The sequence below is a fragment of the Aspergillus steynii genome, assembly GCF_002849105.1.
Source record: "Aspergillus steynii IBT 23096 chromosome Unknown P170scaffold_2, whole genome shotgun sequence".
Lineage (NCBI taxonomy): Eukaryota > Fungi > Ascomycota > Eurotiomycetes > Eurotiales > Aspergillaceae > Aspergillus > Aspergillus steynii.
Window position 1 is genome coordinate 4,731,599 of NW_020194399.1, and position 15,143 is coordinate 4,746,741.

General features: G+C 54.1%; 4 protein-coding genes across 4 annotated transcripts; all 4 read left to right on the forward strand.

The window, feature by feature from the left end:
• Positions 1-49: 49 nt before the first annotated feature.
• P170DRAFT_349957 (putative C2H2 transcription factor) lies at positions 50-2,094 on the forward strand (the record flags this gene model as incomplete). Its single annotated transcript, XM_024843773.1, has 2 exons — positions 50-1,882; positions 1,942-2,094. 2 exons carry the CDS (start codon positions 50-52, stop codon positions 2,092-2,094), a joined length of 1,986 nt encoding a protein of 661 aa, XP_024708354.1.
• A 989-nt stretch (positions 2,095-3,083) lies between these two features.
• P170DRAFT_507764 (uncharacterized protein) lies at positions 3,084-4,039 on the forward strand (the record flags this gene model as incomplete). The annotated part of the gene is made up of 3 exons (XM_024854511.1): positions 3,084-3,543; positions 3,645-3,745; positions 3,836-4,039. Exons 1-3 carry the CDS (start codon positions 3,432-3,434, stop codon positions 4,037-4,039), a joined length of 417 nt encoding a protein of 138 aa, XP_024708355.1. The 5' UTR covers positions 3,084-3,431.
• A 551-nt stretch (positions 4,040-4,590) lies between these two features.
• P170DRAFT_434779 (DNA replication factor Cdt1 C-terminal domain-containing protein) lies at positions 4,591-6,408 on the forward strand. Its single transcript, XM_024848796.1, has one exon. It carries the CDS (start codon positions 4,720-4,722, stop codon positions 6,259-6,261), a length of 1,542 nt encoding a protein of 513 aa, XP_024708356.1. The 5' UTR covers positions 4,591-4,719; the 3' UTR covers positions 6,262-6,408.
• Positions 6,409-6,587: 179 nt separating this feature from the next.
• On the forward strand, positions 6,588-9,649 carry P170DRAFT_379439 (mismatch repair ATPase MSH2). The gene is made up of 2 exons (XM_024845484.1): positions 6,588-6,642; positions 6,703-9,649. The coding sequence occupies exons 1-2, from the start codon at positions 6,619-6,621 to the stop codon at positions 9,523-9,525; spliced, it is 2,847 nt and encodes a 948-aa protein (XP_024708357.1). The 5' UTR covers positions 6,588-6,618; the 3' UTR covers positions 9,526-9,649.
• Positions 9,650-15,143: the final 5,494 nt, after the last annotated feature.

Below are 15,143 nucleotides of genomic sequence, written 5' to 3' on the forward strand. Positions count from 1 at the left end.
ATCTACATACCCCGGGCGAAGGAATTCCAGATCGGCGTCGCCGTCAGAAATGTCTTCATTCTTACCGGTCAATACCATCTCGTCACCCCCGGACCGGATGATGGAGGATGCGACCACGCCAACCACGCCTCGACCGTCGGATGCGCAAAACCCCCCTCGGCCGACCGACGCCACGAAGGACGAGAACACCCCTCGCAATGTAAATAGCATCGAGCCCACCTCTCGACTGTCAGATTCCCACAGCGTCCCGTCGCCATCCGAAGACCCGTCGCACGCAGACTCGGACGGCGATCGTGAAGGCTCGGACGCTGAATCGGATCACAAGGGGAATGCTCCCCCCTCCAAGAAGAAGAAGGGCCAACGGTTCTACTGCACGGATTACCCGCCCTGCAACCTGAGCTTCACCCGGAGTGAACACTTGGCCCGACACATTCGAAAACACACTGGAGAGCGTCCGTTCCAGTGCCACTGCTCGAGGCGGTTTTCTCGACTCGACAACCTGCGGCAGCATGCTCAGACGGTCCACGTCAACGAGGAGATCCCGGGCGACTCGTTGGCCGCCACCGGCACCCGCTTCCAACGCCAGATTCGAACCGATCGCGTGCGGCCTCCGGGTCGGGCGAGAGCTGGCACGGCCGGTAGCCAGGGAACGCACAGTCGGGGCCACAGCAGGAATCTGTCCGCCTCGAGCATCACATCCACCGCGTCGACATACAGCCAGCCCCAGGAATTCCGCCGTCGACCTCCGCCCCTCATCATGGCGAACGACGGACGAGCCCGGCTGGCGATGGATACGATGGCCGATCCCCCCAGTACCCCTCCCGGCCAGGTTCGCGGAATCCCCGGTCCCGCTGCGACCGGTTCTCCCTACGCATCGTCCCACATCTTCTCCGCTGGTGGCAGCGGTAGTCCTCACGTACCGTCCCCCATGTCCACGGCATCTCACGCTTCGGGATTCTGGGAAGGTAAAACGGCCGCCCGCCGTCTATCAGTGCCGACGGGAGGCAACCCGTTCGCATCGCAACCGGTCAACGCCTATCCTCCGCATGGCTATCCCGGTCCCGCCAGCACGGCAGCATACCCTCCCCCTTCGGGTGGCGTGTATGCCAGCCCGGTCAGCTCCAACTACCCGATGTCTCGGGACGAAGCGGCACACGGTGCGGCCGATGCCGATCTGCGCCGGCGAACTTGGCATCCGTCAACTTACTCGGCCATTCATCGGCCGGCCACGAGTGGGCTGAGCAGCTACCAGACGCCAGATTCTTTCCATCCGTCGTTCGGATCCCATGCTGGGGGCGATCAACCGCCGCGGTTGCCCGGCATTGAAAGCTTCGACAAGGTTGTCTCACAGCGCCCGCTCACGCCTCCTGTTCGCCGACCCAGCCCCATGCAGCTCGATCAACCCGGTAAACCGTCCCCGAACTATACTTTCGGGGGAGGATTCAACTACTCGCAGCCGTCAGTCCGACCGGCGCCGCCGATCTCCGGGCCGGGCCATCGTCGCGGGCACGTTTCGTGGGATATGTCTCTGCACACGAATCTGACGGGCTTGCACATCCGGGACAAACCCCCGCAGCCGTCGAAGGACGCATCGCACTGGAGCCAGCAGACCATCGCGGAACTACACAGCGTGGGGGCTCGCCCTTCATCGTCCTACCAGCAGAACGTGCAAGAGTATCGTTCCCACGGGGGGCACCACCCCAGTTACAGCAACGCCACAACGTCCTCGCAGGCGACGCGAACGTCACCCGAGGATTCCAGCAGCAGCGAGGGGGTTCACACGCCATCGACTGCGTCCCTTGAATACCATCCGGCCATCGTGCACAACAGCGGATACATCGAGGCCCACCATCCTCCGTTCTCATCCGACACGTCTCAAGCAGTACGCACCCGCTACCCGCAGACCCGATGACTGCCCTCAGGTCACTAATTGTACTGCAGGCCCCCCAGTCCGATGGTTACCAAGGCAAACCCGACCCCCGATCCGACCTGTTCCACCACTCCTCTGGCAGAGAGTCGGGGATGGGACGGCTTGAAGCTCTGGTGGCCGTTGCCACGAGCGAAAACAAGGGAACCGCGAAGCTTTTTGCATGAGCTTTTGGACTTGCTTGAACTCGAGATGCCGGGTTAGACGACGGGGGACCTGAATTTGCCTACGGAACAGGCTAATGGGATTGGAAGATGGACCTTCATTCCGTTGCCCGCCTTCCTAGCGCTACCAATCTATCCCACCCTCTCGTTCCTACTTTCTCACCATCGTTTGTTTGACCCGCCGGTGCTGTATAGTATTGAGTCACTTGGCCTCCTTTTTCCATTCTCTCTCCCACTCTTTGTTTCTTCGTTTTTTTCTCTCTGGATATAGCTACGGAGTTTTTCTTTAGAAGAGCGGCCTCTCGTTACTCGAAGCTACATACCTTGCGGTCTGGCTGCGAGAATCATTATGAATTGATGACTGATGAATGATGCATAAGTGACTCTCATGGGGGCTTTGTGACTTGCCAGTCTTTTCGGGGTGTTCCATGTTCCTTTTTTCTTAGGTCTTGTTTTTCTCTCTCTTTCTCTCTTTTCTTCGGGTTGTCTTTTTGTTCTGCATGTTTGGGCGTTTGCTGTTCCGTTTCATTGAGATGTTGTCTTGCGGGATAATGTTCATAGTGCATCAAGATACCCGGCCTCCCAACTCTCGAGTCTCCGCCGCGAGGTTTTCGGGACGTGGAGTTTCCTATCCTTGGTCGTGGTGTGGCATCGATTGATCGTTCGGATTGTTGATTTGCAGTGGCCTGTTCATATCGAGCTCCGTTCATCTATATATGGATCTGTCTGGTCTTCCGTTCCGTGATGTGTTATTAGGAGAGCTTGAGCTGTTTTGACGCAGCGTAAATGGATCCGAGTCCCGGGAGTCTCTTTGGCAATTGACTTGTAACTGTCGGCCTGCAACGGTATGACGTTTACCCCACACGGATCAACGGTACCTTGAATGCCATGGAACCACTCGATGACTGCGCGGTGACGTCGTGCATGGTAGCCATTGCCGCCATCCTTCATCTCCGGTCAGCCGTAAGAGTACGACCTCTGTCGACATTCCTGTGTCTACGAGCTCGATAGGATTGAATCGATTCATTGTCCACTTCAGTGGGAGTAGAACCGGCGATCCTGCCGAGGTGCCAACGAGAACGACCGTAGCCGTGATCGCGTCGAGTGGACTCCCACCCGGGCAGTCTGGACCCAGTCCGGTCGAGTAAAGACGTCATACCCCATCAACCATTCGCTTCCTGCCTTCGCTATTCATTATATTAACTCGCTCTCGTCTCTTCTTGCTGGAAGTCTTTCTTCCTCTATCAGACGATCAATTCAATACTGCCTATTCAATACATCTGCCAACTACTCCTCCTTCACACATCCAACTCTAGTCACCAACACATCACACCTACAACATGTCGAAAAACAGAACCGGAGTCTATGCCGCTCTCGCCGTCGCCGGCGCAGGAGGCTACTATCTCTACCGGGCCGGAGGCGATCCGAATGCCGCCAAGGAGGCGATCAAACGTACGTCTTGTGATTTCGAGCAGCCATGGCAGACAGACCCATGTCATAGAAATCGAGACTCGCCACACACAATGCTAACATTAACATCCCCTCTTGCCTAGATGACGCCGACCGAGCCCGCAACCAAACCCCCAACTTGAACCAGGCCGAACGAGCCGGCGAGAAGACCGGAGCGGACGCGCAGGCCCAGTTCCAGGACGCGGTATGATACCCCCGCCAGATCTATCTGCGACAGATGAGATGATGCCGTGACCGTGTTTAGGGGATGAGGGAGCTGACAGATGCGGTGCAGAAAAACGCCGCCGTCGACAAGGCGCAGAACGCGCAGGCGCAGGCGTCGGGGATCGCGCACGACGGCATCAACAAGCTGGACGAGTACCGACAAGACGCCTCGTCGAAGCTGCGCACGAACGTCGACAAGTTCGACAACGCGGTCGAGGAGAAGGCGGCTGAGGCGAAGGGGTCGGTGTCGGGGTGGTTTGGGGGTAAGAAATAGACTTGTTTGTCTGTGGACTACCTACCTAGCTGGATAGTATAGTATCTACTTGTCGAGATGAGGATGGTTATGATTGATGATCATGGGAGTTGATCGACCAGGGCTCCCCGTGGATAGGGAGGTGTTATTAGTGTTACTTATTTAGTCCGTTAACGAGTTTATGCATGTCTGGTATTAGTTTAGGGCTGCTCTGACAGATCTGGAAATATTATAATTTTATTCGAATGGATTGGGGCCTGGTATGCGGCATTCCACGGGTAGGCATTGCTGTAGTGACGGAATGGCGGATCTCCCGGATATAAAGTCTGGAAGAGGAGATGGGGTGTAGACTGGGGGTAAGACTTGTGATTTTTCTATTGAGTAAATAGATTGACCGAGTGAGTGGATTCAGAATTGAATTACTATTGAAAGCAAAGGAAGCTGAACGGCGAGACTAATTTAGCCCGATCGGGCCCGACACGTCGCGACGCGCTCGGACGCGCTCCACCGCGAAGTCCCCCTTTAATTCTTTAATTAACAGACATCTCCACTCTCCCTCACCCAGACAACCTGCATTAATTCTTCTCGCACACATAATCATAACCATACCTACACCTACCTTCCTCATTTCCTCCTATGTACCTTCTATAATACCTATCTTACCCCCCCATTACTTTAATCCCCGTCCGTCGGAAACCGCGATGCCGCGTGCCTCGACTCGCGCCTCCCTGCCCCGGGGCCAGGCCGCCATCAACGCCTTCACACGAGCCACCAAGCCGGGAATCGTCGCCCCGAAGACCCTCTCCGACGGCAGCAGCGATGGCAAACAATCATCTGCCGCGACGCTGCCGGTCTCGCCTTCCAAGAAGCGGAAACTCAACGAGCTGGAAAACGTGGACTGCGGCAGAGCCCCGGCGGCAAGCACGGCAGAGGAATCGGACCCAACCTCAGCGACCACCAGCCCCGGAAAGGGGTCCTCTCTGACCCGCTCGAAATCCATCCGTCTGAGCGAGGCGTCGACGCCGCGAAGCGGTCACTATGCGTCTGCACCGTCCACGACCCCCGTGCGTGCTGCGCGAGCCGCCGCGGAAAATTCTGCATCCGGGTCCCCTGCGAAACGTGCCTCCGTACGCAGAAACAACACAGTCAAGCTTCCCGAGCCGGTGCTGGAGGTTCGGCCGCCGTGTGTCTCGGAGTTGTTGCATCTGCATGCGGCCTTCGTCAAGGCGTTGACTATGCATGCGGCTCATTGTGGCCCCGGCGCTCCCGCGGACTTGCGAGAATTTCTGCACAGCGTGGAGCGGCTGTGGAAGAAGCGGAAGGTGGTGGTGGGGGATTTGCAGCGCTTGGTGTGGATTTGGGAACAGCAGCAGCAGCAACAACAGCAGAAGGAGCAGCAGACGGCGACACTGTCGGTGCCACGGTTTCGGTTGGCGAATTACGGACTCGGCAAGGTGTGTTTGGAGAGGGTGTCGAAGGGCGAAGGGCGCGTGGACCTCATCAATGAGAATGAGCTGCAGGTGCAATTCGAGCAGGCTGTGGAGTCTCTATGGGAGAATGCCCTGGATGCGGCCGGAGGAGATGAGTCCCGGGTTGATTTCATGGCGACGTTGGGGCTTTCGACGATTCACGAGTCGCTGACGCCGTTTACGACGTTCCGCAAGGGTCAGCAGCGGTTGCAGGACTTGAGGGGCGGCGTCATTAAGCTGAAGACGGAGAAAATGCGCACGATGGAGTCGCAGGAGACACAGGGCCCCGTGAAGACGCAACAGGCCACGACTTCGCGCCGCATGGGGCTGCTGGATCGCATCAAGGAGAAAGCGCTGCGGCAGTCGAAGCTGCCACCGCCGCCGTCGAAGGAGATGATCATGCGCGGCGCAGCGGCGCAGAGGACCGAAGAGGTGGCCGGCGTGCTGTCCCTGCTGAGACCGGCGGGCTACGTGGGCAGTGGTCTGAAGGCGGTCGGGGCGGCGCAGAGGAAGCCGTTCCAGATGGCGATGATCGTGCAGAATGTGCAGGACTCCGTGCGGAATCCCATCTCTGAAAAGGAGGTGGAGGTGTGCCTGGAAATCTTGTCGCGGCCCGACATTGCTGGTCAATGGGTCAACATCGTCACTGTGAATCATATCAAGTCGGTGGTCTTGAAGTCATGCTCCGACGTCAACCCCAAGGAGATCGGGGCCAAAGTGTCTCAACTGAAGATCGGACCGGAAGAAACGGTCCCTGTCACCATCAAAGCTTGAATTGTTCTTGGATTTTTGTTTTGGATGTCATCCGTGGAGTTGCTATACTTCCGGCCTTTAGCATTGCATTTGTTCGGCGTTATCATGTACCACCACCATTAGCGCATATCTGCTAGCGAACTGTACGAGCATAGATAGATCATTGACCAATGAATTAATCACAATCAATCCATTGTCCAAATTGTATTCCCCATGAGCAGTACTTCTGTCTGATTGGCGGACGACCACTTAATGCGCGACGCGTCTGCACGTGACCCGTCGCGTCTCGCCGCGCCAAGACGTGCCTGGGGCATCTTGAGAGCCAGCAGTTTGTCGCTGCATCCAGCAACTCCCTTCCAGCTTCACATCTCTGGCACAATGTCTTCCCGACCAGATCTCCGGGTACGCATCCCAGACCCTGCCTCCGTCATCGCTGATACTAATACACACGTGCCCCACTAGGTCGACGACGAAGTCGGATTCATCCGCTTCTACCGCTCCCTTTCCCACGATGCCACCGACGAAACCATCCGCGTCTTCGACCGCGGCGACTGGTACTCCGCGCACGGCGCCGAGGCCGAGTTCATCGCGCGCACCGTGTACAAGACGACCTCGGTGCTGCGGAACCTGGGCCGCAGCGACACGGGGGGCCTGCCGTCCGTGACGATGAGCGTGACGGTGTTCCGCAACTTCCTCCGCGAGGCGCTCTTCCGGCTGAACCGGCGCGTGGAGATCTGGGGCTCGGTCGGCACCGGCAAGGGCCACTGGAAGCTCATCAAGCAGGCGAGTCCCGGCAACCTCCAGGACGTGGAGGACGAGCTGGGCAGCGTCGGCGGCGGCCTGAATAACATGGACTCGGCGCCGATTATCCTCGCCGTGAAGATCTCGGCGAAGGCGTCCGAGGCGCGCAGTGTGGGTGTGTGCTTTGCGGATGCGAGTGTGCGTGAGCTTGGTGTTAGCGAGTTCCTGGATAATGATATCTATTCGAACTTTGAGTCGTTGGTGATTCAGCTGGGGGTGAAGGAGTGTTTGGTGCAGGTGGATGCGGCGCGGAAGGATGCTGAGTTGGGGAAGATCAGGACGATTGCGGATAGCTGTGGGATTGCGATCTCGGAACGCCCCGTGGCGGACTTTGGGGTTAGGGATATCGAGCAGGATTTGACCCGTTTGCTGCGTGATGAGAGGTCTGCTGGCACGCTGCCGCAGACGGAGCTGAAGCTGGCGATGGGGTCGGCGTCCGCGCTGATCAAGTACCTGGGTGTGATGTCGGATGCGACGAACTTCGGCCAGTACCAGCTGTACCAGCATGATCTGTCGCATTTCATGAAGCTGGATGCGTCGGCGCTGCGGGCGCTGAATCTGATGCCGGGCCCGCGGGACGGGTCCAAGTCCATGAGTCTGTTTGGGCTGCTGAATCATTGCAAGACGCCCGTCGGAGGCCGATTGATGGCGCAGTGGTTGAAGCAGCCGCTGATGGATCTGGCGGAGATCGAGAAGAGACAGCAGCTGGTCGAGGCGTTCGTCGTGAACACGGAGCTGCGGCAGACGATGCAAGAGGAGCATTTGCGTTCGATCCCGGATCTGTATCGGCTGGCGAAGCGGTTCCAGCGCAAGCAGGCGAACCTGGAGGACGTGGTGCGCGTCTACCAGGTGGCCATCCGGCTGCCGGGGTTTGTCAGCTCGCTGGACAATGTCATGGACGAGCAGTACCAGACGCCGCTGGAGACGGAGTACACGACGAAGCTGCGCGGCCACTCGGACAGTCTGGCCAAGCTGGAGGAGATGGTCGAGACGACGGTCGATCTGAACGCGTTGGAGAACCACGAGTTCATCATCAAGCCCGAGTTCGATGAGAGCCTGCGTGTGATCCGCAAGAAGCTGGACAAGCTCCGCCACGACATGTATGTGGAGCACCGCACGGTGTCCAAGGACCTTGACCAGGAGATGGACAAGAAGCTGTTCCTGGAAAACCACCGCGTGCACGGCTGGTGCTTCCGACTGACTCGCAACGAGGCCGGCTGCATCCGCAACAAGCGCCAGTACCAGGAGTGCTCGACGCAGAAGAACGGCGTGTATTTCACCACGTCGACCATGCAGACGCTGCGCCGGGAACACGATCAGCTGTCGTCAAACTACAACCGAACACAGACCGGGCTGGTTAACGAGGTGGTCAACGTTGCCGCCTCGTACTGCCCCGTGCTGGAACAGCTCGCCGGCGTCCTCGCGCATCTGGATGTCATCGTGAGTTTCGCCCATGCCTCCGTCCACGCGCCGACGGGCTACGTGCGGCCCAAGATGCACCCGCGAGGCACGGGCAACACGGTGCTGAAGGAAGCGCGTCACCCCTGCATGGAGATGCAGGACGACATCTCGTTCATCACCAACGACGTGGCCCTCGTCCGCGACGAGTCCTCCTTCCTCATCATCACCGGTCCCAATATGGGCGGTAAATCGACCTACATCCGGCAGATCGGCGTCATCGCGTTGATGGCTCAGACCGGCTGCTTCGTGCCCTGCACCGAGGCCGAACTGACCATCTTCGACTGCATCCTGGCTCGGGTTGGCGCCAGCGACTCGCAGCTCAAGGGCGTCTCGACCTTCATGGCCGAGATGCTCGAGACCTCCAACATTCTCAAGTCCGCCACCTCGGAGTCCCTCATCATCGTCGACGAGCTGGGCCGCGGCACGAGCACCTACGACGGCTTCGGCCTGGCCTGGGCCATCTCCGAACACATCGTCACCGAGATCCGCTGCTTCGGCCTCTTCGCCACCCACTTCCACGAGCTAACCGCCCTCGCCGACCGATACCCCAGCTCGGTCCAGAACCTGCACGTCGTGGCCTTCATTGGCGACGGCACCGACACCCACAACGAGGAAGAGGAGAAAGCAAAGCGCAACAACCAAGTTACGCTGCTGTACCGCGTCGAACCGGGCATCTGCGACCAATCCTTCGGCATCCACGTCGCCGAGCTGGTGCGCTTCCCCGACAAAGTCGTCAACATGGCGCGCCAGAAGGCCGAAGAACTCGAAGACTTCACCAGCACGTCTGACCCGAACCAAAAACAGGAAGAATCTGCCATGGCCATCGACAAGTACTCCGCGGAGGAGATCGAGGAAGGCAGTGCGCTGCTCAAGACGATGCTGAAGAAATGGAAGGCCGAGATCGAGGCCCCGGGCAAGGAGGGCTTGAGCGTCGAGGAGAAGCGCCAGATCATGCGCGATCTGGTCTCTGCGGATGAGCAGCTCCGGGGGAATAAGGTTTTTCAGGGCATTAAGGCTTTGTAGTTTTGTATGTATTATTTCGGGATTCTTTTTTTGAGCGGTTTAGGGTGGCGTTTGGGGTTTACTGAACCGGCTCTTACTAGTCTGGTTGTATGGGATGGTTTTAAAATAGGAAGAATATCAAGAGAATATCAATGGATATCTACATTTTAGTTTCCTGGTAATCATCAGTCCTCAACTTTCCGAGATAGAAAAATAGACACGTATATTTCGTGATCTTGCCAGCGACTAGGTTGTGATACTGTAGATACAAGTTGAAAGATCAATAACCACCAGAACCTCCTAATATTAAGCAAGTAACTCTTAAGGATCTTTAGTGCATTCTTATAGTCGTGTCCAATCCCACAGTTCCATCATTTCCTCTTATCACCTCCCAACATGTTAATTCCAGACCATGGACAACAGCCACTCATCTCTACCGCAGTGTATAAAACTGATAAGCGTAGTCTTTTCCAAGAGAACGAGATAGTAGTTCCATGCGAAGTATCTTAAGTGAATCCTACAAATGCCCACCATCGGACAACCCACGCGATCCAAAATAACCCCCAGCTCTGGCTCACAAGACATGAAATTGTCTCTCACGGGCTTCCACAAGGTTTGATCACACTTGCGGTGTTCGCCTTTGCGATTAAACCGGCGGGATTGTTCGAACAATTTGGCGCCCAACCAGTTTGGGATGTTGTCCCAGGATCCACTTGCGTAGTTTCCGGGGTTTTCGACTGAAGGCGTCTGGGTAGAATTCGGTTCGTCAATCGCCATTGACTGAAAGAAGTCAGGATAGTGTCCCGCTCTGAACTTCCTGGAGTTATGGGCCATGACTGCATGGAGTTCTTGAATGGTAGTAATTTCTCCTCGTGAGGGACGCATCACTAGCAGAGCTGTTCATGCCGGAAAAGCCGGAAAGGCTGATGTCCATTTCGCTTTCCCCAGAGAGTCCGTCCTCCAACCGGTCTCCAGTGTCTGGAAGTGGTTCAGGGGTCTCCTCCGCTGCGGCGATCCATCTTATATATTGAAAGTCTCTCCGTTCTGTGTCCGTAAGACCTTCGGCGGACTGCGGCTGACTTTCCGTTTGAGTCCCGGTCTGAATGTCTTCCCGAGTCGCCAGAGGAATTAGCTACAAGTCACGCAATTGCCGGTCTTTGTTATAGTTTCCTTCGACGCAGGTAGTAGTGTCCACGCCTTGGGGGAGAACATTTCTGGCTGGCTCAGGAAAGGCGTAAAGCCGATAGTTCTTATGGGCTCCCACGTGCAAGACAAACATTTTTAGACCTGACCGTAGCGCTTGTTGTCGGCAAGGTCCCATCCTCGATTCGTGACGATTTCCTTGTGTGGAATTCGTGAATTCGGGCCAATCGTACTGACATTTCTTCCAGATTTCTTGTCTCAACTCCCGGGAGTGTCCTTTGGGAGTAAGGCCTAGCACGAAAGGCGCCGTGAGGTGCAATCCGAACCGGTAGGGATGAGAGGGAGTTTGCCACTGGCCTTGTGGCTTCTAGCCTTTTGCTGCTCGTTGACAGGATAACGTATTCTCTCGGGGATTCCATTTTGACGAGTTTTCTTTCTCATCTCCCATAGATACCTGGGATGTATCTTTCGCCTCATCTAACGTCAAGGACGGTGCTTTCCTAGGAAACTCTGCGCTTTCAAGGCGATTTTGCTTGATTTGTGGACATAGTAGCGCGGCGTCAGAGAGGAACCAGTGATGTTCGTTTGTTATCATTACCGAGACTTTCGATGGCGACAATGGCATTATGTGACGTTCTTGGCTCTCGTTCTCGCTCTCATCTGAATCCGCTCGCCTAATTGCTCTAGAAAACAATGGATGCCGTTTTGATATATGGTTGATAGTATCTAGGATACTCTTTTTTTTTTTTTTTTTTTTTTTTTTTTTTTTTTTTTTTGGCGAAGTATCAGGATATGCTTGATCCATGCTACCATCTGTGCAACCTCCTGCATCTCAACTTGCGGATCACTAGCTCCCAGAAGCAAGAAAGGTAAGCACCGTCCGGCACACGACAAAAAAATCTCCCATAGATGTACATGCTCATACTCATCGAGTCCTATAACCATATAGAGCGGGTCATCGGGCATAGTCCACCCCGAGGGCGAGGCATTCTTGTTCTTCACGAGCCTCATGGTGAATAGCCTCATGATCCAGCTTGGTATGGGCACTTTTCGGCTTCGAACGGGTGAATTTGTCCCCGCGTAAGACATGGCAAATTTACTCGGAATGTTACAACTTGAGATTGGACAAGGCCATGGGAATCATAACGACCTGGTTTTTCAAATATGCCGCCGCAAGTGGATACGTGGACGGATCTGGGAAGTGATCTGATTCCGAGTATCTGCCTCGCCGGTCAGATCAAACTTTGACTTGAATGTATAAATGGGCTTGTCCTTAAGTTCCTTGAGCGAGACAACTTCGATTTGCTTGACGCGGAATGCAATTCCTGAGACCTTGTGAAGACGACAGGTAGATCAGTCATTCTGGGGAGAGTTCTGAATACCAAAGCGATCTCTAATCTCGATTATTTTCTTCGCATACTTGGACTGGTGAACGTTGGTATCAGGTAGTCGATTTGCAAAGCCGGGGTCAATAATTATTTCAATCCCTGGGGTTGTGACTTCGAGTGGGCTTAGCTAAACTTTGATATCAGCCTGTTTCGCACCTTAAATCTTCTGCATGATTTGGGCCCAAACAACTACCTTCACCACCACCTTCGGTGCAGACACCACACGAGCCATGGGCTAGTCCATGATCTTCACAACTTCCGCTCCCGTGACATACGTTATGTCACGAAACAGGTCATCGATATGAGTGAAATAAGTACGCATATGTCTTTGGGAACCGGCAAAAAGTATTCCGGCAATATTAAGCCTCTCTACCCCATTGACTATCTCTGGGAGAATGCGACACTCTGCGAGTTCGTTGTAGTAGCTCGCGGTGTAGCCGGTGGCCCGACCACACTTGAACGGACAATTTCCCGCGAGAATGTCCGGTTCTTCATGGACCAGTGGTCTCTCCAGTTGTAGTTCTCCAGAGATAGTCTATTAACAGCTGTTGATGTAACTCAGGACTCATATGTCGGCGTCCATGTTGATATACACCTGGAAGGACAGGTCGAGCCTTTGCGTGCGATAGGGATCACTTCTCAAATGCTTGTGCCGTCGCGATCAGTATTCAAATCATATGACCTTGAAATTGGGTGTGGAAATGATGAATGGTATATTGTTGGACTGGATTTTCTTGGGATAGTGATGATAAGTTAATGCGTAACCGCATCGACGCATTCGCGATTCCACCCGCCTTGAGAGAGAAGCATTAGGAATTGTATGCTCGTCGAAATTGATTCCACGGCTTCTTCCTCCATATTGGAAAGTTCTTTGTACACTTGGTTGTATGTCATGCCGCGTTGACATGTGTCAATATTGGCTTCATCTATCTGGGCATGTCTCCAGCAAATTCGTAGCTTCGAATGCTGTCCGAGCCAGTTGGGTTGATCTGGGAGTCCTATAGTGATTGATAAACGTGTTGATGAGCGGAGTCTTCCGTATTTCACCTGATGACCTTCTCCATAGACCATATTGTAAGTTGCGGGATTCAGTCTTCAATCATTGGGAAGTTTGCGCTACTTCAAGCTAGCTGCACCTCTCTGACGTTCCAAGAACATATCCAGCAATTGTTTCGACACATTGTCTTGTTGATGAGGTATTTCATTCTCCGCAGGAATGCTTGAAGCTTATGATGCCTCTGTATGACTCTTCACGATCTCAGCCCACCCCATGACATGTTTTTGCGACCTTTTCGGCTTTCGTTTCACAGAGTGATACTACCGAAGGATGTGTGCATAATAGATTGCAGGAGGGTTGGATTCCTTTGTCAATCTGAGAATATCAAAGACCTCCCAGCTGAACCAAAAACCGCAAACCATTGCTTGGAATGAAGGTAAGGTATGCATGTTTCTATGCTAGGACGCTGCTCCTTTCGAATATACCAGTCGCGAATACGGCGACGATAATTCGAGCAAACTTGGGGGAGTTCCTGAGAAGGATCAATAATACGTAGACGGTTGCGTCTTTTTTGCAAATCCTAGCATCTCTAGAATAACCAGGAAAGGATATTCTTGCAGAAGTCATGAAGCTATTGCTCAAAAATTCATCTGGCGTTCGGGATGCCATGGCCTGAGAATAGCATGGATTCGTGAATGATGCATATCCAACTCCCAGACAAGGAAGCCATGCTTTGTGGCGTTGACAGTCGTATGCACCTAGGTAATGCATCCACTTTGACGAAAATGCAACAATGTATCGTCTTTCCAATGGAAACCATTCGAGAGTGATCCTCGGCTTGGTCTTCACGGCCTTGATCGTTTGTTGTGTGAACATTTTCAGCCCGAGGCTTGTCCTCGAGGTACCCGTCAACACGTGCCTCGAAGGATGAATGATTCAACCGGGTCTTGAATCGTTTTCGATGGACTGTTCATGGGCTCCTCACGCCATTTCGATCTCTCCAGCCGTCGGATGAAGTTCAGCGTCTTAACCGCGTCCAACGTCGAGTGTTGAACGGGACGATGACACCTCCGCAAATCAAGGCTTGTCGATTTAATGCTGTACCTAATCTTGTGTTTTGATAGGTGATATCCAAATGATCAAGCAGGTTTCGAGAACTTTGAGGATACGACTGCCTCGAAGAGCCCTTGTCTTTCAAACGTCCCCTAGGGGGGAAACCTGTCCTTTCGTTATAACGCGGACTACCCAGTGGTCGGATAGTTCTGTTTACTGGGAGGACGTTGGCTGCCAGAGGGGTTAAAGTGCCAGAGTCCCCGTCAAACAGGGGAAATTGCCCGGTTATCCCCTGCATACAGCCAAGTGTTTGGTTCGGTTTTCTTAAAGTGGCTTTCGGCTGCCATCGCGATTATTTCAACGTTGAGAATGAATACTGGATACCGCTCGATATAAGCGTGGTGGGATTTGTGGTAAAGGAGCCTGTAGCAGCAAAGTAGAGATCTCCAGAAAACAGACCTATACACGCGCGTGCTGTGGGATTGAGATAGACACCTGGGTAGAGTGTTGTAACTTCGATTGAGTTGACTCAACATGAGCACGTTCAGGTATCAAATTTCAAGATGTAAGCCTCGTCAACGAATGCAGGTCCCTTAGATTTGGCTATAACCTCTGAATTTCGATTTGAAAGCCGACCATTCTCCATGACAGACGTTGAGAAGATGTCTTTGTTCAGCATTTGTCGACATAGCACATTGAATTGGGATTGATATCTTGGTTTTGTTTGGTCCAATAGTCCAATAGTCTAATAGACCTATATCATTGACCATGAAAAAGAGAACTGCCACAGAAGTGGATATCAGTTTTCTGACAAATGAATATAGGAAATCTGTTGGCCATCATCTCTCGTATTTACATATGCTTCTTGTCGCATGTTTGGCGTATGTCGGACATACAGCGCTCGTTGATCTCTTGATACAGCTTGCTCAGCTGCATCCCCGTATAGTTGTCGATCACTTTGAGTGATTCTGGCATGTCCTGCCAGGTGTCGATCAGACTTGGCGGGCAGATCACTAGGTTCATGCCCACCCAACGTTACTTGACGCGCGCCATCGGGC